This window comes from Odocoileus virginianus, chromosome 10 (genome assembly GCF_023699985.2).
Source record: "Odocoileus virginianus isolate 20LAN1187 ecotype Illinois chromosome 10, Ovbor_1.2, whole genome shotgun sequence".
Lineage (NCBI taxonomy): Eukaryota > Metazoa > Chordata > Mammalia > Artiodactyla > Cervidae > Odocoileus > Odocoileus virginianus.
Genome location: NC_069683.1, coordinates 11,635,147 through 11,659,337, shown reverse-complemented (window position 1 = coordinate 11,659,337; position 24,191 = coordinate 11,635,147). Strand labels below are relative to the sequence as shown.

At 40.4% G+C, this 24,191-nt stretch overlaps 3 protein-coding genes and 1 non-coding gene across 4 annotated transcripts; 3 read left to right on the top strand and 1 right to left on the bottom strand.

Moving 5' to 3' along the window:
* The first annotated feature begins 3,230 nt into the window (after nt 1-3,230).
* Nucleotides 3,231-4,229, top strand: LOC139036955 (olfactory receptor 4C3D). The gene has a single exon (XM_070472795.1). The coding sequence runs from the start codon at nt 3,231-3,233 to the stop codon at nt 4,227-4,229; it is 999 nt and encodes a 332-aa protein (XP_070328896.1).
* A 5,186-nt stretch (nt 4,230-9,415) lies between these two features.
* TRNAC-GCA (transfer RNA cysteine (anticodon GCA)) lies at nt 9,416-9,486 on the top strand. The gene has a single exon. It is a non-coding gene; the product is annotated as a tRNA-Arg (tRNA).
* Nucleotides 9,487-12,904: 3,418 nt separating this feature from the next.
* Nucleotides 12,905-13,834, top strand: LOC110123941 (olfactory receptor 4C45-like). The gene has a single exon (XM_020872216.2). It carries the CDS (start codon nt 12,905-12,907, stop codon nt 13,832-13,834), a length of 930 nt encoding a protein of 309 aa, XP_020727875.2.
* A 7,242-nt stretch (nt 13,835-21,076) lies between these two features.
* On the bottom strand, nt 21,077-22,006 carry LOC139036999 (olfactory receptor 4C45-like). Its single transcript, XM_070472847.1, has one exon. The coding sequence runs from the start codon at nt 22,004-22,006 to the stop codon at nt 21,077-21,079; it is 930 nt and encodes a 309-aa protein (XP_070328948.1).
* Between the last annotated feature and the right edge of the window lie 2,185 nt (nt 22,007-24,191).

Genomic DNA, 24,191 nt, shown 5'->3' with positions numbered 1-24,191 from the left:
GGAGTGGGTTGCCATGTCCTTCTCCAATGCATGAAAGTGAAAAGTGAAAGTGAAGTTGCTCAGTCATGTCCAACTCTTCGCGACCCCATGGACTGCAGCCCACCAGGCTCCTCCATCCATGGGATTTTTCCAGGCAAGATTACTGGAGCGGGGTGCCATTGCCTTCTCTGAAGTTCACTCTCAGTTCACTCCAAATTGCTCTTTACAGTTTCAACAATTTCCAAAGACAGAATACACTGGATAGAAAAACACAGGAAGTTGTTTACCATCAGCAGCGGTCAAACAAAAAGAAAAAAAGAAAGATAAAATTTAGCACACACAAAAAAAATTGTGATATCCATTACTGGCCTGGGTGAAAGAAAGAAATAATCTAAGACATTTTGTTGATAGCTGTGTAAATTGGTAGTAGTACTCTTTTGGTTAGAGATATCAAACGTCTTTATAATATGTAATGTTCTATTGTATATTTGGGGCTTCCCTGATAGCTCAGATGGTAAAGAATCTGCCTGCAATGTAGGAAATGCAGGTTCCATCCCTGGGCCAGGAAGATCCTCTGGAGAAGGGAATGGCAACCCACTCCAATATTCTTACCTGGAGAATTCCATGGACAGAGGAGCCTGGCTGGGTACAGTCCACGGGGTTGCAAAGAGTCGGACACGACTGAGTGACTAACACGTTCACACTTTCACATTGTATATTCACTTGAGAAATTATCCTTGGGACCCAGAAATAAATGAATGCATGTTGAAGTTTTCGTACTGTTAGAGACAATGACTTATTATCAGATATATCCACTTGAAAGAATAGTATGCAATTGTTAAAAAAATGTTGAAAGAGTTTACAATGATATGGGAAATGTTTAAATTATAATATAAATCAAAATTATATGTTAAATTTATGGTATGATTTAAAAAGTTTAAGTGAGAAGTGAATAAAAATTCATATATAGAAGAAAGTGGAAGGAGAATGCACTAGAAAATTGAGAATTTCCCTTTTGGATGGCAGTACTAAGAGTTATATTTTAATCTCCTTTAAATGTTTTCTAGACTTTGTCTAATCATCCTGATTTATTTTTGTAATTACTCACCCCACCTTTTCCTTAGAAGATTTGCTGATACACAACCTTGGCAAAAACCAGAGCGAGCAGCTTTGTCCTTCTTCTGTTTCTCTGTCCGTTCCGTGGGCTTTGCACTGTGGGCCCTGGAGGACCCTTTATGGTGTAGGAGTGGGTATAGGGCGAGGGTATCCCACAACCTGGCTTCTGTGACTTGGGCTGCTTACTTAGTATGTCAAGGTCAAAACCAAAGATGCGTCTGTCAAATTGTCACAAACTCTCTTAATGGGTTTTTAAGCAGAAAAAGATAGCAAGTGAAGATTTAAGAACTCCACTGTAGCCCATAAATAGATGAAATCTCTTATCCAGTTTTTGAACCTGGGTCACTCAGGATTGTGAGAGATTTCCAAGTCAAAGAAGAGGTTATGAAATCACAGATACTTTCTCACTGCATTTTTTTTCCCTCTCAGCAAAAACTTTTAAAAGTCCTATTTAGGCACTTAACACACATATCATCAAGGAAGAAAGACCAGATGATGCAGAAATATAGACCAGATGACCTGCAAGAATTATATTGGTTATATCACCCTGCCATGTTAGAAGTTAATAAAAATTTTAATAAGAAGCTATCAACCTTCTTAGATCCAGGTATTATAAGTTTCCTATATTTTTTGGTTTTAGATTTTTATTCATTCAACAGACATTCATTGAACACTGCTTCATGTCTGGCAATGAGGATACTGAGCACAAAAATTCCTGCTTTCAAGCTACTCCTAATGTAGGGTGGGAGGGTGGAGGAAGACCAATAGAACTTAGTGTGAAAAAGTCTAGGATGGAGGTGATATAGGTGCACAGTGGAAGTTCTGATAATCTAGACTAACGTGAGGGGACACATCATTTTCCTTGTGGAAATTCTGAAGGATGTTTGAGTCAGTAAGTAGAATTGGGAATGGGTATGTAGGATGGGGCAGTAGCTGGGGTGATGGAATAACATGTGGAAGGCAATGAGATGTGAATGAGTATGGCTTGGTCAGAAATTTAGGGTAGTCCACAGCAGTGAACAGGGAGGGGAACTGAAGGAGATCATGGATGGGTTTGCAGGGTCCAGGGACTTGTAAGGAGACTAAAATCCTTAGATATTTATCTTGAATATAAAGAGGAGTCTTTGAAGAATTTTAAACTGGCTAGTGACATGATTGAATGATTAAGTTTTATAAATATTACTGTGACTGAAGTGTGGACCACTGAGCAGCTGTCTGGGTGAGGAAGACGACGGAGACACCAGCTATGATGTTATTATCACGACCATCAACTTACTTTGCTAATTAGTCTAAATCTAGTGCTGAGAACTGTGGTTGGGTCTGGTGAAAGTGAAGTGAAAGCGTTTGTTACTCAGTTGTGTTTGACCCGTTGAGAACCCACCAGGATGTTATGTCCATGGATTCTCCAGGCAAGAACACTGGAGTGGGCAGCCATTCCCTTCTCCAGGGAACCTTCCCAAGCCAGGGATCTAACCTGGGTCTCCCTCATCACAGGCAGATTCTTTACTGACTGATCCACCATGGAAGCCCACAGTGTGGTAGGTCCTCAAGAATGTTTATGGAATAAATAAATGGATGAATGGATGAAGGTTAAGGAATAAGATTTGAAAAGCTGCAGCGATTCATTTTGGTATTATAAGATGGACTAGTAAAGGGAAAAGTCAATGATGATTTCAATGGTGATAGCGGATGGAGGAAATATAGAAGATAATTAGGTGCATTGAACAGTACAACTGGGAGTTGGAAGTGCGGCTATGAAAAATATTTAGGAAAATTATTTTCCCATGACTGGGTATTTTTAATGAACTTATATATGTACATATATAAAATTTTTTTTATTATAAAAGACTCCTTGAAGATATTAATCTAAAAAAATGAGAATTTATTCTTAATGGTTACAAGAGATGTAATATTTTGTGTTGTTTTGTCTGTGATTTAGCTTTGTACTTTGGGAAAATTACTGAAGTGCAGAAAATAATATGTATGTTTTTGCTTTGGGATTGAGGATTTGGTTTAATTGTATTGCACATTGAATTCCCCCATTTTTTAATCTTTGAAATGTCTTATAAGAGGTAGTAACAATTTTTTCTTGGTAAACCTCTTTTCACCCAAGTTCTTGTGGCAGCTCACGATTCATGGATAGTCCAAGAAATGTCACGGAGTTTTTCATGCTGGGACTCTCACAAAACCCCAAGGTGCAGAGGGTCTTGTTTGTGTTCTTTTTGATTGTCTACCTGGTCTCTGTTGGGGGCAACCTGCTTATCATGATCACCATTGTCTTCAGCCCCACCTTGGGCTCGCCTATGTACTTTTTCCTCTCGTGTTTGTCCTTTATTGATACTTGCTATTCCTCGTGTATGACCCCCAAACTCATTGCTGACTCTTTGTACGAGGGGAGAGCCTTCACTTTTGAGGGCTGCCTGGCTCAATTCTTTGTAGCCCATTTACTGGGAGGGACTGAGATCATCCTGCTCACGGTGATGGCCTACGACCGCTACGTGGCCATCTGCAAGCCGCTGCACTACACGGCCATCATGACCAGGCATCTCTGTGCCCTGCTGGTGGGGCTGGCTTGGCTGGGGGGCTTCCTGCATTCCCTGGTTCAGCTCCTGCTGGTCCTGCAGCTGCCCTTCTGCGGGCCTAACGTGATCAATCACTTTGTCTGTGACTTGTACCCCTTGCTGGAACTTGCCTGCACCAACACGTATGTCATCGGCCTGCTGGTGGTGGCCAACAGCGGCGTGATCTGCCTGCTGAACTTCCTCCTGCTGGCCACCTCCTACCTCGTCATCCTGCGCTCCTTGAGGTCCCACAGTGCAGAGGGGAGGCGCAGAGCCCTCTCCACCTGCGGGGCCCACTTCACGGTTGTTGCCTTGTTCTTCGTGCCCTGTATATTTATTTACATGCGGCCATCATCCACTTTGTCCATCGACAAGGTAGTGGCCGTGTTTTACTGTATTTTGACACCCATGTTCAACCCCCTGATTTATACCCTGAGAAATGCAGAGGTGAAAAATGCCCTGAAAAATCTCTGGAAAAAAATGAGCAATTGTGGATGGAGGATACAGGAACCTAGGGAAAGAAATGACCAGTCACTCTCAGAGAAGAATTCTTATTGTCATCATGAAAGCTGAGAAATCATCAAAAGATTTCAGAATAAAGCTGATTTGAATGTTTGAAATTATGCCTAATATATCCATATCCTACGTTGTTGACCATGCAAGCGAGTATATGCCCCTTCATGTTTTTAATTCATAAGTTTGGCCTAAACCGCAGAAGCACGAAGCACCACATTTCTCTTCCCAACTTCTGTTTGAGATGGAGCCTTCCTCAGTCATGAGCAAAATCTCCTGTTTGAAATGTTACTAACCTGGTCCTCCAACTCTCCCATCAGAGTACTGATCACAACAGTTATTGATGATTCACCTGCACCTGATTTACACTGACAGTGATATCAGAAAGAATCTATAGTTTGATGAGACTTTGAGAATACAGGGACTACAATTAAGGTAGAACTAAAGTCATGAAAGTGTACAGAATGGGGTTTATACACTAAAACATAAGCGTGATTGTATGCTAACTGTAATGTGGGGTGACATTCTGAAACAAGTGTGCACCTGTGACCACACACACTTGCACCCTCACACACAAACACCCCTACATGATGTAAGGTTTATCAAGCATTGATCTGGTATTGGCACACCCTGCTCCACCGCTCAGACACTCAGTCATGTCTGACTCTTGCAGCCCTATGGCCTGTAGCCAGCCAAGCTCCTCTTTCATGGGATTATCCAGGTGAGAATATTGGAGTGGGGTGCCATTTTCTCCTTCAGGGGATCTTCCCCACCCAGGGATTGAACCTGCGTCTCTTAAATCTCCAGCACTGGCAGGCAGGTTCGTGACCACTAAGCCACCAGAGAGGCCCCACGTCTTGTCATTCATCTTAGTTCAGTGGCTCAGTCCTGTCCAACTCTTTGCATCCCCACAGACTGCAGCATGCCAGGCTTCCCTGGGAGTTCCCATACCAACTCCCGGACTTTGCTTAAATTCATGTCTGAGTCGGCGATGCCATCCAACCATCTCATCATACTGATCATCAGATTCTCAGCAGGTTGAGATATTTAGCTACTTTAAGAAGACTCATGTTTCCAGGAAAATAGTAGACTGCTGGTGGGTGGGACAGTTTTTATTTTATCAAAACTTAGATAAACACAGGCATTTCCTGAATATAAGGAGAATAAAGGGTAGGTAAGAATGTTTTACCAGATGAGATTCTAATTTACAAGGACATTGCTTAAGACAGGGCATTGGTTCTTCCTCCTTCCCTTAAGTAAATAGGCAGATAGTCATTTAATAGAATCTTTCACTGACGGTCACAAAACTTTTTTTTTTTTTTTTTTTAACATTGATTCATCCCTTTAGACTGTAGAAGGATGGGTAACTTTTAACTAGGATTTCTCCAAGTTGAAGGAGAGCAAACCCCAGAAGTATACATAATGCGTAAAGCAAGGGGAAAGAGTAATTTAACTTCTTAGGCATGATACTGTCTACAGCACTGGCAGAAGTGGGGGTCAACGAGCAAGTGGGGTAAAAGAGAAGTTGGGCAAGTCTCCAGTTACAGCCCAGTCAGTGTCTCCCCATTCCACTCAGCTTCAGATCAGTTCAGCTCAGTTCAGTCGCTCAGTCGTGTCTGACTCTTTGCGACCCCATGAATCACAGCACGCCAGGCCTCCCTGTCCATCACCAACTCCCGGAGTTTACCCAAACTCATATCCAATGAGTCTGTGATGCCATCCAACTATCTCATCCTCTGTCGTCCCCTCCTCCTCCTGCCCCCCAACCCCTCCCAGCATCAGGGTCTTTTCCAATGAGTCAGTTCTTCTCATCAGGTGGCCAAAGTACTGGAGTTTCAGCTTCAGTGTCAGTCCTTCCAATGAATATCCAGGACTGATCTCCTTTAGGATGGACTGGTTGGATCTCCTTGCAGTCAAAGGGACTCTCAAGAGTCTTCTCCAACACCACAGTTCAAAAGCATCAATTCTTCGGCACTCAGCTTTCTTCACAGTCCAACTCTCACATCCATACATGACCAGTGGAAAAACCATAATCTTGACCAGACAGAGCTTTGTTGGCAAAGTAATGTCTCTGCTTTTTAACATGCTATCTAGGTTTGTCATAACTTTCCTTCCAAGGAGTAAGCATCTTTTAATTTCATGGCTGCGATTACCATCTGCAGTGATTTTGGAGCCCAGAAAAATAAAGTCTGTTACTTTTTCCACTGTTACCCATCTATTTGCCATGAAGTGATGGGACCAGATGCCATGATCTTTGTTTTCTGAATGTTGAGCTTTAAGCCAAGTCTTTCACTCTCCTCTTTCACTTTCATCAATAGGCTCTTTAGTTCCTCTTCACTTTCTTCCATAAGGGTGGTGTCATCTGCATGTCTGAGATTATTAATATTTCTCCTGGCAATCTTGATTCCAGCTTGTGCTTCCTCCAGCCCAGCATTTCTTTCTTTTTTTTTCATTTATTTTTTTTAGTTGGAGGCTAATTACTTCACAACATTTCAGTGGGTTTTGTCATACATTGACGTGAATCAGCCATGGAGTTACATGTATTCCCCATCCCGATCCCCCTTCCCACCTCCCTCCCCACCCGATTCCTCTGGGTCTTCCCAGTGCACCAGGCCTGAGCACTTGTCTCATGCATCCCACCTGGGCTGGTGATCTGTTTCACTATAGATAATATACATGCTGTTCTCTCGAAACATCCCACCCTCGCCTTCTCCCACAGAGTCCAAAAGTCTGTTCTATACATCTGTGTCTCTTTTTCTGTTTTGCATATAGGGTTATCATTACCATCTTTCTAAATTCCATATATATGTGTTAGTATGCTGTAATGTTCTTTATCTTTCTGGCTTACTTCACTCTGTATAATGGGCTCCAGTTTCATCCATCTCATTAGAACTGATTCAAATGAATTCTTTTTAATGGCTGAGTAATATTCCATGGTGTATATGTACCACAGCTTCCTCATCCATTCGTCTGCTGATGGGCATCTGGGTTGCTTCCATGTCCTGGCTATTATAAACAGTGCTGCGATGAACATTGGGGTGCATGTGTCTCTCTCAGATCTGGTTTCCTTGGTGTGTATGCCCAGAAGTGGGATTGCTGGCTCATACGGCAGTTCTATTTCCAGTATTTTAAGAAATCTCCACACTGAACTCCATAGCAGCTGTACTAGTTTGCATTCCCACCAACAGTGTAAGAGGGTTCCCTTTTCTCCACGCCCTCTCCAGCCTTTATTGCTTGTAGACTTTCGGATAGCAGCCATCCTGACTGGCGTATAATGGTACCTCATTGTGGTTTTGATTTGCATTTCTCTGGTAATGAGTGATGTTGAGCATCTTTTCATGTGTTTGTTAGCCATCTGTATGTCTTCTTTGGAGAAATGTCTGTTTAGTTCTTTGGCCCATATTTTGATTGGGTCATTTATTTTTCTGGAATTGAGCTTCAGGAGTTGCTTGTATATTTTTTAGATTAATCCTTTGTCTATTGCTTCGATTGCTATTATTTTCTCCCAATCTGAGGGCTGTCTTTTCACCTTACTTATAGTTTCCTTTGTTGTGCAAAAGCTTTTAAGTTTCATTAGGTCCCATTTGTTTATTTTTGCTTTTATTTCCAATATTCTGGGATGCGGGTCATAGAGGATCCTGCTGTGATTTATGTCGGAGAGTGTTTTGCCTATGTTCTCCTCTAGGAGTTTTATAGTTTCTGGTCTTACATTTAGATCTTTAATCCATTTTGAGTTTATTTTTGTGTATGGTGTTAGAAAGTGTTCTAGTTTCATTCTTTTACAAGTGGTTGACCAGTTTTCCCAGCACCACTTGTTAAAGAGGTTGTCTTTTTTCCATTGTATATCCTTGCCTCCTTTGTCGAAGGTAAGGTGTCCATAGGTTCGTGGATTTATCTCTGGGCTTTCTATCCTGTTCCATTGATCTATATTTCTGTCTTTGTGCCAGTACCATACTGTCTTGATGACTGTGGATTTGTAGCAGAGTCTGAAGTCAGGCAGGTTGATTCCTCCAGTTCCATTCTTCTTTCTCAAGATTGCTTTGGCTATTCGAGGTTTTTTGTATTTTCGTACAAATTGTGAAATTATTTGTTCTAGTTCTGTGAGAAATACCGTTGGTAGCTTGATAGGGATTGCATTGAATCTATAGATTGCTTTGGGTAGAATAGCCATTTTGACGATATTGATTCTTCCAATCCATGAACACGGTATGTTTCTCCATCTGTTTGTGTCCTCTTTGATTTCTTTCATCAGTGATTTATAGTTTTCTACGTATAAGTCTTTTGTTTCTTTAGGTAGATATACTCCTAAGTATTTTATTCTTTTTGTTGCAATGGTGAATGGTATTGTTTCCTTAATTTCTCTTTCTGTTTTCTCATTGTTAGTGTATAGGAATGCAAGGGATTTCTGTGTGTTAATTTTATATCCTGCAACTTTACTATATTAATTGATTAGCTCTAGTAATTTTCTGGTAGAGTCTTTAGGGTTTTCTATGTAGAGGATCATGTCATCTGCAAACAGCGAGAGTTTCACTTCTTCTTTTCCTATTTGGACGGCCCAGCATTTCTTATGATGTACTCTGCATATAAGATAAACAAACAGGGTTACGATATATAGCCTTGACATACTCCTTTTCCTATTTGGAACCAGTCTGTTGTTCCATGTCCAGTTCTAACTGTTGCTTCCTGACCTGCATGTAGGTTTCTTAAGAGGCAGGTCAGGTGGTCTGGTATTCCCATCTCTTTCAGAATTTTCCACAGTGTATTGTGACCCACACAGTCAAAGGCTTTGGCATAGTCAATAAAGCAGAAATAGATGTTTTTCTGGAACTCTCTTGCTTTTTCGATGATCCAGTGGATGTTGGCAATTTGATCTCTGGTTCCTCTGTCTTTTCTAAAATCAGCTTGAACATCGGGAATTTCATGATTCACTTTACATTAATTTGTGTTACTATTGGAAACGTAACAGAAAATGTAGAAAACCTCATTGTATAGCAGAAGAAAGTTTTAACTAAAAAAGTATGGACTATACATACAGAGATTTCAGGAAATCCTATTCATGGGTTACTCAAGGGCCATCGTATCTATGTGGAACCCTGCTGAAAACTGTCAGAGATGTACTCAGGTTGAACTAGAAAAATCAATGTCTGCCAAATGTTCCAATTCAATAGAAACAAAATAAATTAAATTTTAGGTAATTAAATTATTATTTTCATGTAATAACTTAGGTATCTAGTACCTTAAGGGTTTCCCTGTTGGCTCAGAGGTACAGCATCTGCCTGCGATGCAGGAGACCCAGGTTCGATCCCTGGGTTGGGAAGATCCCCTAAAGAAGGAAATGGCAACCTACTCCAGTATTCTTATCTGGAAAATCCCATGGACAGAGGAGCATGGTAGGCTGCAGTCCATGGGGTTGCAAAGAGTTGGACACAACTGAGTGATTTCACTTTCACTTTAACCTAGTGTTCACATGCTCAAAAATAGCTTAATTTTTTAAATGGGCAAAGGACTTGAATATGTATTTCTACAAAGGAGACGTACATATGAATAACAAGTATATGAAAAAATGTTCAACAACATTAATCATCAGGGAAATGCAAATCCAAACCACAGTGAGATATCCCCTCACTGTTAGAACATCCATTATATAAAACAAAAGGGTTGGCAAGGATATGGAGAAATGGGGTACTTTTGTTTTACTGTCAATGGGAATATAAATTGGTACAGACCCTTTGGAAAACAAGAGGGGGTTTCCTCAAAAAATCAAAGTTAGAAGTACCATATGTCCTGTAATCCCACTTCTGGGTATTTATTCAAAACAATTTAAATTAGGATCTCAAGGAAGTATTTGCACTATTAAGTTCATTTCAGCATTGTTCAATACCTGGGCTGGAAGATCCCCTGGAGAAAGGAAAGGCTGCCCACTCCAGTAATCTGGCCTGGAAAATTCAATGGACTGTATATTCCATGGGGTCACAAAGAGTTGGACACGACTGAGCAACTTTCACTTTCACTTTTGGGCTTCCCTGATAGCTCAGCTGGTAAAGAAACTGCCTGCAATGTGGGAGGCCTGGGTTCGATCCCTGGGTTGAGAAGATCCCCTGGAGAAGGGAAAGGCTGCCCACTCCAGTATTCTGACCTGGAGAATTCCATTGACTGTATAGTCCATGGGGTGGCAAAGAGTCAGACATGACTGAACAACTTTCACTTTTCACTATCAGCATTATTCACAACAGCTAGGACATGGAAACAACCCAAGTCTCCATCAATAGATGAATGGATTTTCTAATGTGGTATATACTTATGTGGAAAATTATTCAGACTTTAAAAAGAAGGAAATCCTGCCATTTGTAGCAACATGGATGAACACTCAGGTCATTATTATAAGTAAAATTAGTCAGTTATAGAAGGACAAATACTGCATAATTCAATTTATTTAATTGTATAAAATAATAAAACTCTTAGAGACAAAGAGAGCAAAATTATGGTTTCTAGGGGCTGAAAGAAGGCAGGAATGAGAAGCAATTACTTAACAGATGTGGAGTTTCAATCTGAGAAGATGAAAAACTTATGAAGATGTTTACATGACAATGTATTAGTAAATGTATTAAATGTCACTGAACTGTGCAGTTAAAATTGTAAATCTCCTGTTATATGTATTGTATGACAATAAAAGAATCAAGGGGGACGGACGGACTTTGAGTGAGGTGGGCAGCAAACAGGAGCCAAGTTGTTAACTGTTGTGGGCAGAGCTGAGTGCCTGGCTTCGTCTCTGTTCTGAACTTCAGGAATGCATTCATTTGGTTTAAAGGTAAAGGTTGATAACAAAGAAAGGCGATTCTGTGCAGGGTCCCAGCTGGCTCTTCATCACCTCAGAAGCGGAGGGTCAGACGACAGTGGTGTAGCCTCCTTTCTGTAGTGTTTCTATTTTCTGCCTCTGGACGTCTTTATTCACGAGTGACCAGCTGGGTGTGATTTTCTCAATGGCTACTCTGAGAAAGCCTAGGACTTACTGTAAGTTCCCACGATTCTCTCTCTGAATAGAGAGAATGCCACGAGAATACCACAGAAACCATGAGAATCTGTCACCTAGGTACTCATCGCAGAGGAAGTTTATATGCTTATGACTTAAATTACTCAGTGTTTGGGAACTGGGAATCCTGTCCGCTAAGTCTCCTCAGTGAGTCACTCATAAAAATGTCACAGCGTCCCAGGATAAGCTGGCACATAACCTTGAAGACTGTCATTTCCATTCTCAGAATAACCATACGCTTAAAAAATTTTTTTTAAAAATTTTTATTTATTTATTTTTTAACCATACACTTTTGAGCATTCATATTTTCAGAGAGAAATTTATTCTCTGAACTCTGGCCTATGCCTAAAATCACCCCATATATCCTCTGCCGGGGTCACCAATGCCAAAATGAGGGACAAAGCCCTGTCACCAAACTTTGCACTTACCTTACCAAGTCTCAGCCTTCACTATGGCCAGAGTCATACATTTAACTGAAGCTCAACCGCATTTCTGGCCTCCAAGTGTTGTTTCTGGGAGCCAGACAGGACGAAAGTAAAGTCCTTGGCTGACACATCAGTAAAGATTCCAATCGGGCCAATTACTAATCCTCTGAGGACTTGACAGGTCAACGCGCTACCAAACGCTGCACATTGTGAAAATCTATTTAAGCACTTCTCTAGAGTCAATGAAGAAAGAATAAGACCTTGAAATAAATAACAACCACAGAGCCGTAAATCAACAAGCTGAAAATCTGTTTGGGACTCATTGCTCCCGAGGACTCTTTGGCAGAATTGATTTGAGAAAACCATATCCAATCAAGTGGATTTGATTTCCTCATACATTCTATAATTCCATATACTAGTTTTGCCTGATTTGAAGAATTTTTCATAATCCATGTTTGAAGATGCATTTATAACCTCACAAGAAGCCAAGAAAGTGAGTTGAGTCAAAATTAAATCGTAGAGCTAGCACTTTCTTAACTAACAGTTCATTTTCTGAGTAAATCCAGAAAATGAGAGAGTTGTCTACAGACAAAGAACTCCAGTGTTCCTCTGGATAGTATACATAGTCTATTTGCAGCTGTGGGCAAATGCCTGGTGGGAAGAAAACAACGACTGTGATTAATTTAAAAACTGAGGAATCTACAGTTAACTAATCCAGGTTAGTGATAATTAATTCTTTTTCTGCAGTTTAAGAAGGTTAACTTAATTTAGCCAATTTTGTTTCACTGAGATAATTTTTGTAGTTAGATTATGTGAATTGAAGGTTAAACTTTCTAAGAATGAATTTGGATGTAATGATGAGAAAATATCAACAATAAAAACTATAATGTTCCCAAAAGCCTTCCCTGGTGCTCAGTGGTAGATGAATCTGTCTGCCAGTGCAGGAGACGTTGGCTTGATCTCAGGGTTGGAAAGATCCTTTGTAGAAGGAAATGGCAACACACTCCAGTATTCTGGCCTGGGAAATCCCATGGACAAAGGAGTCTGGAGGGCTAGAGTTAATGGGGTCACAAAACAGACGGACATGACTTAGTGACCAAACAACAACCATGTTCCCAAAAAGATGCTGTTGAAAACTACAAAAGTCACTTTACAAAACTGTGGTTAGTATTTATGTATCACCAAATAGATTGATTCTGTACATGTGAATTATTTTATATTGAATTTGAGACCATCATTCAGAAAAATTGTGATCTTTCCAGATGGACCAAGATGAATTGATGGAAAGGATGAGCAACATAACAGAATTCATCCTCCTGGGCCTGACCCAGAATCCAGGACTGCAGACACTCTTATTTGCTCTGTTTTTAATCATCTACGTGATCACACTGGCAGGTAACCTGCTCATCTCAGTCACCATCTTCACCAGCCCAGCCCTCGGTTCTCCCATGTACTATTTTCTGTCCTATTTGTCCATGATAGACGGTTTCTACTCTTCCTCCATAGCACCCAAGTTGATCTTTGACTTGGTCTCTGGGAAGAGCACCATATCCTTCAGTGGCTGCATGACTCAGGTCTTTGCTGAACACTTCTTTGCTGGAGCCGAGATGGTCTTGTTGACTGTCATGGCCTACGACTGCTATGTAGCCATCTGTAAGCCCCCACACTACATGACCGTCATGAGTCGACCTGTGTGTGCGCTCCTGGTTGGAATGGCTGGGGCTTTAGGCTTTCTCCATGGAGGGATCCAGATTTCGTTCCTGGTTCAGTTACCATTCTGTGGCCCCAATGTCATTGACCATTTCGTGTGTGATTTAGTACCTCTCCTGGAGCTAGCCTGCACGGACATGCACGCTCTGGGGCCCCTGCTTTCTGCCAACAGTGGGTCACTGTGTTTGCTGACTTGCTCAGTGCTGGTTGCTTCCTGCGCTGTCACCCTGCGCTCCCCGAGGACCCACAGCTCTGAAGGGCGTCTCGAGGCCCTGTCCACCTGTGCCTCTCATGTCACAGTTGTCATCTTATTCCTTGTTCCTTGTTCATTCCTCTGCCTCAGACCCATGACTGCCTTCCCCATTGACAAACCTGTGACTGTGTTTCGCACCATAGTAACTCCTATGCTGAACCCTTTAATCTACACCCTGAGAAATGCAGAAGTGAAAAATGTCATGAAGAAGCTCTGGGGACAAATAATGAAAACTGGTGATGAATAAGCCTGTGTGGAGTATTCAGGTTAAAAAAATATTCATGAGTGATATTTTATAGAAATTGATCTCCTGTTTTAGTCTGGATCAGTTTTTTTTCAGGGGCTCATATATTGTAAGCCAGGGTTGGTATCCATTAAGGCATAGTTGACACAGTGCCTACAGCCCACAATAGTTTTAAGAGCCCCTGAAATGTTTTAATTTTAAAGCAGCAAGAAAAAATTAATATAATTTAAATTCAACTCAGATTAGAGTCCTCTATATAACAATGCAGTCAGAAAATATGATTTTTAATATTTTTTGGAGGAAATGGTCCATGAGGATGAAAGTACCAAGGGCTCACAAAAGTTATAATGTTGCCCTGATTGTGGGTACGAAACAAATTAACAGCAATATTGTTGAATGCTCATTATACCCAGCACGACAGCTAGAGTGAAGTTTTATTTTAAAAGAGGGAAACAAACAAAAAAACAAAGACAAAAAAAAAAAAAAGAGGGAAAGCAACTACACGTGAAAAAAAAGTAGAACAGTGAAGGAAATCTTCTAAAAGTACATTTATCAAAGTATACTTTTTCTGATCACCCTAGGTTTGCGAGGTTTATAAATGTTCTCCCACTGCAGTAATTAAAAAAAAAAAACAACTTTTTACTTATCACTTTCCCAAGAAGAGAGGATTTGCACACAGAAGTAGTTTTCAAAAATTACATTTCCATCATTCCCTGCAGTATACCATAGTTCACAAAAAAAATTGGAAATAGAATATTGGCGAGCATAAAAGAAACATCATTTATAAAGTCTGTACAGTTAAGGCAGAAAATACCTGTACATTAAAGTAGTTTTAGACTCCAACAAAAGAAAAGAAGACTCTGAAAATGAAGCAGCTCTTTTGGGAAATTACCAGTGATTTAAGAACAAGTGTGTGTCATAGAGGGTTTTGCTGGTGGCGGAGTGGTAGAGAATCCATCTACCAAGCTGGGAATGTGGATTCAGTTCTTGGTTTAGAAAGATCCCTTGGAGAAGGAAAGGCAACCCACTGCCATACTCCTGCCTGGGAAATCCTATGGACACAGGAGCCTGGCGGGCTACGGTCCATGGTGTCACAAAGAGTGGGACATGACTAAGTGACCAAGAGCAAGAATGTGTGCCCCAGAACTTGGCAGCAATCACAAATCTGTGTTCCAGAAAAGAGTCCGTACCATAAATGTAATGGAATTCCAAGATATTTAGAAACAGTCGGTTGTTTTGAAATCAGAGATTAAGAGTTTTGGCCTAAAAAGTCTTGATTTCTCATCTTGTCTACAGCGTGAATGAGCTTGGTCAGTGTTAGCAAGTTGCTTCTCCTCTCTGCTTTTTTGTTGGTGGTGGTGTTTTTTCATCTGTAAAAGGGAACTAACATTATGCACTTGCTTAAGTTGTGAGGATTAAATGGCTGAATTGGGAAAATGAGTCTGCTGAAAATCAAAAATAACTCAGACGTTGTAGCCTTCAGTGATGCCACCACAGCACAAGGGATGCTGGGAGCAGTGGTTCCTGACGGAGGAGCCCAGAAACCACCACTGTTACTCACTCACCACAACCGCAGGGAGGCCACACGTCCATCCCAGCCTCACTTCACTGCAAAATGTGGCATGTCCGCCCGTGAGCAGGTCTCTGAATATGAGAGCTAGTCCCTCACTGACTCCCTATTCTGTGATTAAAATGTCCTGACACATCTGCTTGTTCATTTACTCCCACTTCTGCCTCTGCTGTGGGCAGTATCATGTATAAGTTAAGTTACTCTTCCCCCTTGCTTCACACATTATTTGTATGTCTGGGCTTTACTTTCTCTGGACCTGGTGAAATCCTTCTAGTTAAAGGCTTCCGGTCCTTCTACAGTCTACAGGAATGAGTCAAAGTTGAAAAAAAAAAAGTGACCAGCAGTGAAAGATTCTATGATTATCCACCTATTCACTACATAAAGGAAGCTACAGGAGGAGGAAGAAGAGATACTCTGTCTTAACCAGTGTCCTTGTAAATCAGAATCTCATCTGACAAAATATGCCTACTCCTGCTTTATTCTCCTAATTAGATTAAAGAAATGTCTGTGCTAGTCTAAGTTTTGACTAAAAAACTGTCACTCATCCCACCCACCAACCATCTATTATTTTCCTGGAAACATAAATCTTCTTAAAGTAACTAAATCTCCCAACTTGCTGAGGATTTGATGCTCAGTATGATATGAATGAAAGGAGAATCATTGAGTGTCAGAGGAAGAGACGCGCAAATATAAGAAATGCTGGAGAGAAGATTCTTGTATTGATCAGGAAGCTGCACACTTTCTTTCTAAGCTTGGTTACAAAGGCAAATACAGTTTCTGCAGGAAACACATATGACTGCGACCTTTTCAGAGGAGGACATTATGGCCAAGAGTATATGGCCACCTGTGTAACAGTCTTTGCAAGCACTGTCCTAAGTGCTTTAAACATATAAGCTCATTTAATCCTCATAACATCCCCATAAGATAGATTATTCTTTTTCTCCTCATTTCTTCAGAGGAAGAAAGTGAGAGGCACATTTAGAAACTTACAGAAGCATACTCAGCTAATAAGTTGCAGAGTTAAGACTTGCACCCAGGCAGTTCTGCTATAGAACTGTGGGCTTCACCATAGGATCCTGACACATAAACTCACTTAAGTTTGAATATTTCCAGTACCATTTATTTTCTGTGTAATCATGGGCAGTTTCTCAAAGCCTCAATGTTCTTATTTATAAAATGAAAATAAGAGTACTGCTACACCCTGAGTCTGCAAAGAGCAGTCAATGAAAACAGTGCATGTAAGTGTTTGTACAGAGCCTGGATATGGTAACCACTCCAGCAATGGTATCATTGAAGTCACCGTCATCAATGCCATGGACAACAACTTACATTTACTGGATCTGAGGACACAAGTATGTCATCAGGTGTTTTGTCTTCGTTTTTGTTCTTTTACATCCTAACATCGTGAAATGGTGGACCTGGGCGAGTTATTAAAGGGTCACCTAGACCAGTTACAAGCATATCAACGCAAATATCACTGTTTCATGTGCTTAAACTCCTGCATGAGATTAAAATTGCTTTTCTCATTTAGGCAGATCTCAGACGGGGGAAGTGCTGTTGATTGCAGGAATGCATCTGAGCTGAAAGTTTCTTAGACTAGTATTAGGAGAAAACCGCAAAGGGCATCATTCATTCATAAGCAGCTGAGAATTTGTTCCATTGTCCATTTCCCTCTTATTTCCTGAAAAACCCTATGGCATTTAAAACCATCCTTTCCAGTTGGCTCTGGTTTAAAGGTAGTGGATTTAAGACTCAGAAAGATGCGGTGCAGACTGTCCAAAGTTGAACTGATGGTTCATGGTGGCTCTGTGCTTTCCAACATCACCGCCCGCTTCCAATATCTACTTTCTCTATCACTGACAAGCCATGCTGTGGCTCACATTAGGGAGAAAAGCCTCGAAACGAAATAGCTGGCTTGTAGTCTCTGCTTTCTACTAACAATGCTCGTCAACATGGTCTCGGAAACTCTTTCTCTTGCCACTGAAAAGGGTGACTTATAAGGTGGGTGTGATAACACGGTGATTATTACTGCTAGGTTTCTCTGAAGACTAATGCTCTCCCCACAGCATCACTTGCTGAAACAGTTCTGGGGCTTGGTTTTGCCTCATTCACAGGTTAGAATGCAATGTGGTGCCATCGTTGATTAGTCTCATTGAGTGCAGTTCTGGTCTTGCAAGGAAGAGACTTTCACCTTACTTCCTAAAAGTGCCCAGTGTCCTTCTAGTGTCTAGAGAGAGTCCACAAGTTGTCAGGAGGAAAAGGGAGTTAGGATATTTCAGGAACAGATATTGGAGGGTTAGTGTCTTTAGGAAAATTGCCGACTGGACAGCAAGGACAAATATTAATAGCATTTACTGATCATCTTCGTGTTCTAAGTGCAACTCCTAGGCTTTCACATATAGTATCCTTTGTCGTTTACTCCCTAAGTTGTCTCTGACTCTTTGCGACCCCATGGGCTGTAATCCACAGGCTCCTCTGTCCATGGAATTCTCCAGGCAGGAATACTGGGGTGGTTTGCCATTTCCTTCTCCAGGGGATTTTCTCAACCCAGGGATCGAACCCAGGTCTCCTGCACTGCGTGTGACTCCTTCCCGCTGAGCCACCGTGGAGGCCATATATTACACACAGCAATGTTAAGTATAATATTGATATTTATCAATATTACTGTGCTTTCTGGGCTTTAATAAGAATTAAATAGCAAAAGAAAAGCTCTTTTCACAGAGTAAACACACAAATAAGAAAAACTGTGATAATTTTTTTTTTTACACTAGCTTTATGATTTTTTGATGTTTACCCCATCCTAAGGGTAGGTTCACCATTATGTTCAAATAAAGAAATATTTTAGACAGAGGTTTTCTCAGCTTGAGGCTTAAAGAAAGTCATAAATTAAGGTCAGAAATCTGTTGCCTCCCAAACACATAGAACGAGTGCTCAGGTCAAGAGTTTATTCACAGAAAGGGCTTAGTAAATAGCTATTGTCATCAGCGTTACCAGTATCATCGTCACCCTCATCACCTTTTTTTCTACATTATCCTGTGACATTCCATGTCTCTTGGGAACTACAACTAGATGTTTAAAAGATAATTTTGAGTTTTTAAATACACAGTTGCTTATATATATATATATTTTTTCAAAATAATCAATCATTATGGCAAAATATCTATTGTTTAAAGCCTTTATAAATACAGTGAGAGCTAACCTGATAATAAAATCTTAAGAACATTAGAAATGCAATGCTGGCATCACCTTAGGTTCAAATTCCTGGTTGAGAACTCTCCTGAAAACAAGTTTCTGAAGTCTTCCCCAGAAATCACAAATTCTATATAGAGATTGGCCTCTTGGTCTCTCCAACTGAGCTCTCCCTTTTTCTCTTTCTTCCAGAGGATGGAAACAGGATAAAAGGATTCATTATCAGTGAGAGCTTCTGAAATAAGTGCTGCTCAAGCTTCCCTGGTAGCTCAGCTGGTAAAGAATCCTCCTGCAATGCAGGAGACCCTGGTTTGATTCCTGGGTTGGAAAGACCCACTGGAGAAGGGACAGGCTCCCCACTCCAGTATTCTTGGGCTTCCCTGGTGGTTCAGCTGATAAAGAAGCCACCTGAAATGTGGGACACATGAGTTTGATCGCTGGGTTGGGAAGATCCCCTGGAGGAGGGCACTGGCTACCCATTCCAGTATTCTGGCCTGGAGAAATCCATGAACTGTATAGTCCACGGGGTTGCAAAGAGTCAGACATGACTGAGTGACTTTCACTTTCAAACCTCTCATAGCTGATCCCACCGGCTCTCCCATTTGTCACTACAGAGATATTTAAGTGCAGTTTAATCCAGAATAGGGAGTTGGTGAGGCACTCGCTCTCAACATTCAGAGAACTTTTTATTGGCTGAGATGACACATTTTGGAGTGAAGTGAGGCTGGGATGGACGTTTGGTCTCCCTGACATCTGGTTAGTGAATAACAGTAGCAGTGCTCTTGAGCTCCTCTGTTAGGAACCACTGTTCCCAGAATAGTTTATGCTCTTGTGGAATCTCTGAAAGTTGAAACGAAGTCTGAGCAATTTTTTTCTCATTTATTTATATTAGTTGGAGGCTAGTTACTTTACAATATTGTAGTGGTTTTTGCCATACATTGACATGAATCAGCCATTGATTTACATGCATTCCCCATCCTGAACCCCCCTCCCACCTGCCTCCCCATCATCCCTCTGGGTCATCCCAGTGCACCAGCCCCGAGCATCCTGTATCATGCATCCAACCTGGGCTGGTGAGCTGAGCAATTTCTGTTAATTTTTAGCTGACTCTGTTTTCCACTTGAAGTCATTTGATCTGCACAATCTAAGGAAGCATGTAATGTTATTTTCCTATTTGTTGTTGTTGCTTAGCTGAGATGTTGTGCTTGACTCTTTGCAGCCCCACGGACTGTAGCCCACCAGCTGTCCATGGGATTTCTCAGGCAAGAACACAGGAGTGAGTCGCCAAATCCTCCTTCTCCAGGGGATCTTCCCAACCCAGGGATCGAACCTGTGTCTCCTGCTTGGCAGGCAGATTCTTTACTACTGAGCCACCTGGGAAATTCTATTTTCTTCTTATTAAAGATGAAAAAAATAGAGAGGTGAAACAATTTGCTAACATTTACTGGAATAATTAATGCTGGAGACAATAAGAGAAATTAAGCCTATTTGGTCCAAAGCACTTAATCTCTGACTATTTTAGAATCTCTTAGAATTTAATTATGTACATTGTATGGATTCTTTACTCTAGCTCAGATTTATGATTTTGTGCTGTTCCATGACAGCTCCATGACTTGTTCTTAAATCACTGGAAATTTCCTATAACCACTATTTTGTCTTCAGAATCTTCTTTTCCTTTGTCTGTGTCTAAAACCAGACTTTAATGTATAGATATTTTCTTCCTTAGCTCTATGGACTTTATCAATTATGTTTATTTTATGCCATCCAATTCTAATTCTTTTTGTAAACTTTGTATACTACAGGGAATGATGAAATGTAATTTTCAAAAAGTACTTTTGTGCACAAATGTTATCTTTTTGGGATTGTGATAAGTAAAAATTTCTTTTTATTTCTGTGTTTATTTTATTGATAAACCTCTCAAACCTAGAAAGATCAGAAAAAGTGTATAAACGTACTTTTTGAAAATTTATTTCCTACTATTCTGTCCTTTTTTCATGTGTAGTTGTTTTCCTCTTTTAAAATAAAACTTCACTCTAGCTATGGTGCTGGGTATAACGAGTGTTCAAGAATATTGCTGTTGATCTGTTTCATACCCACAGTCAGGGCAACATTATGACTTTTGTGGACCCATGGTACTTTCATCCTCTTGGGCCCTCTCCTCCATCAAAATGTTAAAAATTATCTTTTCTGACTGCATTGCTGTATAGATGACTATAATCTAAGCTGCATTTGGATTATATTAATTTCTTTCTTTCTGTTGTAAAAGAAATGAAAACACTTCATGGCCTCCTAAGACTATCGTGGGCTCTTGGCACTGTCTCTGCTATGGCTTCTGAATATCAACCCTGACTTATAACGTATGAGCCCCTAAAGAAAATTGATCCAGACAGGAGAATCTTCCCAGTTCAATCAATTAAGAAGGGGAGAAAATTTCTGTAAAATATCACTAGATTTTTCTTTTTTTGCCTGAATACTCCACACAAGGTTTATTCATCACCAGTTTTCATTATTTGTCCCCAGAGCTTCTTCATGATATTTTTCACTTCTGCATTTCTCAGGGTGTAGATTAAAGGGTTCAACATAGGAGTTACTATGGTGCAAAACACAGTCACAGCTTTGTCAATGGGGAAGGAGGTCGTGGGTCTTAGGCAGAGGAACGAACAAGGTACAAAGAATGAGATGACAACTGTGACATGAGAGGCACAGGTGGACAGGGCTTTGCGATGCCCTTCAGAGCTGTGGGTCCTCAGGGAGCACAGGATGACAGCGCAGGAAGCAACCAGCACTGAGCAAGTCAGCAAACACAGTGACCCACTGTTGGCAGAAATCAGGGGCCCCAGAGTGTGCGTGTCTGTGCAGGCTAGCTCCAGGAGAGGTACTAAATCACACACGAAATGGTCAGTGACACTGGGGCCACAGAATGGTAACTGAACCATGAACAAAATCTGGATCCCTCCATGGAGAAAGCCTAAAGCCCCAGCCATTCCAACCAGGAGCGCACACACAGGTCGACTCATGACGGTCATGTAGTGCGGGGGCTTATAGATGGCTACATAGCGGTCGTAGGCCATGACAGTCAACAAGACCATCTCGGCTCCAGCAAAGAAGTGTTCAGCAAAGACCTGAGTCATGCAGCCACTGAAGGATATGGTGTTCTTTCCAGAGACCAAGTCAAAGATCAACTTGGGTGCTATGGAGGAAGAGTAGAAGCCGTCTATCATGGACAAATAGGACAGAAAATAGTACATGGGAGAACCGAGGGCTGGGCTGGTGAAGATGGTGACTGAGATGAGCAGGTTACCTGCCAGTGTGATCACGTAGATGATTAAAAACACAGCAAATAAGAGTGTCTGCAGTCCTGGATTCTGGGTTAGGCCCAGGAGGATGAATTCTGTTACATTGCTCATCCTCTCCATCAATTCATCTTGAGTTGTTATTAGCACATGGTTGATCTGGAAAGATCACAATATTTCTGAGTGATGACATTTTAAATTTGATAGAAAATATTTCATCATCTCTGTAGCCCAGGTCCCTGGGACTGGTGGAGCTACTCCTTTCACTTACCTCTGATATTTTACAGCTAGCTGGAAAGAAGAATGGAAGGAGTTTGAATCTCTCCTGATTCATATAATTTAAATATATTGTGACAATACCTTACAAATGCCACAATAAAAGCAAATTTTTTTTAATGAATATTGACATGCAGTTAACTTCTAAATTTTGTTTTTAGCTCTGAATGTCTCACAGATAGCTTTCTTTTACTCTGGGGGACAAATTTCATTGACAATTTTTGTAAAGTTATATTAGTGCTTGTCTATTAGAACAAATATTCATAGGTATATGAATATAATGTTTTAAAAATTAACTTTGTATCAGACATGAAAAGTACCAATCAAACCTTACTCATATCAGCTGTGTTCTGTGACCCGTTATTCCTTATTTTCAAAGTAATGCACATGCACACACCGAGGCAGAGCTGCAGATGGAGTTTTTGTCCCTCAAAATGCAAATTCACTCAACAGCTCCAGATATTGTGTCTGGCTCCATAAGATAGTTACGCTCACTCCTTCCACATCTTTGAATGTGAACATGTAAGTGGTGCAAAGTTCCCTGAAAAGTTCTCAATATTTCTGAAATGAACTTTCTGGGCAATTGTTCTTTCATCGCATATAGAATAATGCTCTGGGTTAGCTATATTACCCTACTCACATTTTGCTATGAAATGATATAAGTCAAGAAGTTTTCTTGAGTTTCCTATTGACCAGACAAAAATGTTAGGACCACCTTAAGTAATACGATTTCCCCTTTTGGAATAAGTTTTATCAATTAAGATAACTTGAAATTTTCATTACTAACTGTAAAAATATTGAATATATATAAGAATACATTCTTTTCTTGGGGAGTGAGCCTGTATATAGGTTTTCAAGATTTATTACATGTTGTTGTAACCAAGATCATTAGCTATTTTATTCATTATCTTTCTTTTTCTCTTCTTTCCCTAATCCTTGCCAAAAACATAATCACATTTTTTTTCCACAAAAATTTCTGGGCACAGAAGTCAGCATCATGATCTCTCAGGTTTCAATAAAGATGAGGTAAGATAGTTTAGAGTTTTCAGGAAAGTTTATGCCTGAGCTGTTTTTCTCTCTCCATGACTCCAATGATGGTGACTAATAACAATCATTCTTCAAAGATTTAACTCACAAATCCTGACTTCAGTGTGGTGGCATGGAAGTCATGAAAAGAGGAAAGAATTTTTAATAATTACAGAGATCTTCAGGATCAATCTACTTAATGAGACTTAAATGTTAATCCCAATCTTGTAAAAGTGGCTTTAGTGGTTCTCAGCATCATCTTGCCTGGGAATATTTCAGACAGTATTTTCTATTGACATTTTCACATCATTGTGTCCCAATTCATTTTTAGAGAGAAAGATTAAGTTTCAATTTACAGAATCTAACTACAAATATTATTTCAGTGAAATGAAATTGGCTAAGTTAACCTTCTTAAATTTTGGGGAAAAGAATTAGCTATCACTAACTTGGATCAGTTGGTTGTGGATTCTTCAGTTTCTAGATTAAACCCAGATATTGCTTTCTTCCCACCAGGCATTTGCCCCACAGCTGCAGATAGACTGTAAACTAAGGAGGAGGACAGTAGAATTCTTCTGTCTCTAGACAACTCTCCTGTTTTCTGGATTTACTCAGAAAACAAGCTGTTTAGTTAGGAAACTTTGATAGCTTTCAGATTTAATTTTAACTCACTTTCTGGGCTTATTATGAGATAAATGCATGCTCAAAACATATAGTATTCAAATGTATACATTAAATTATTCAAATTTGATTTTTCAAAGTATGAAAAAACTTGTATATGAAATTGTAGAATGTATGTGAAAGTGAAAGTATTAGTTGCTTAGTTGTGTCCAACTCTTTGCGACCCCATGGATTGTAGCCCACCAGGCTCCTCTATCCGTGGAATTCTCCAGATGAGAATACTGGAGTGGGTTGCCATTTCCTCCTCCAGGGGGTCTTCCTGACCCAGGGATCGAGCTCCTTTGATTCCTGATTTAAGCCCTTCTTCTAACTCATACTGACCTTGGGA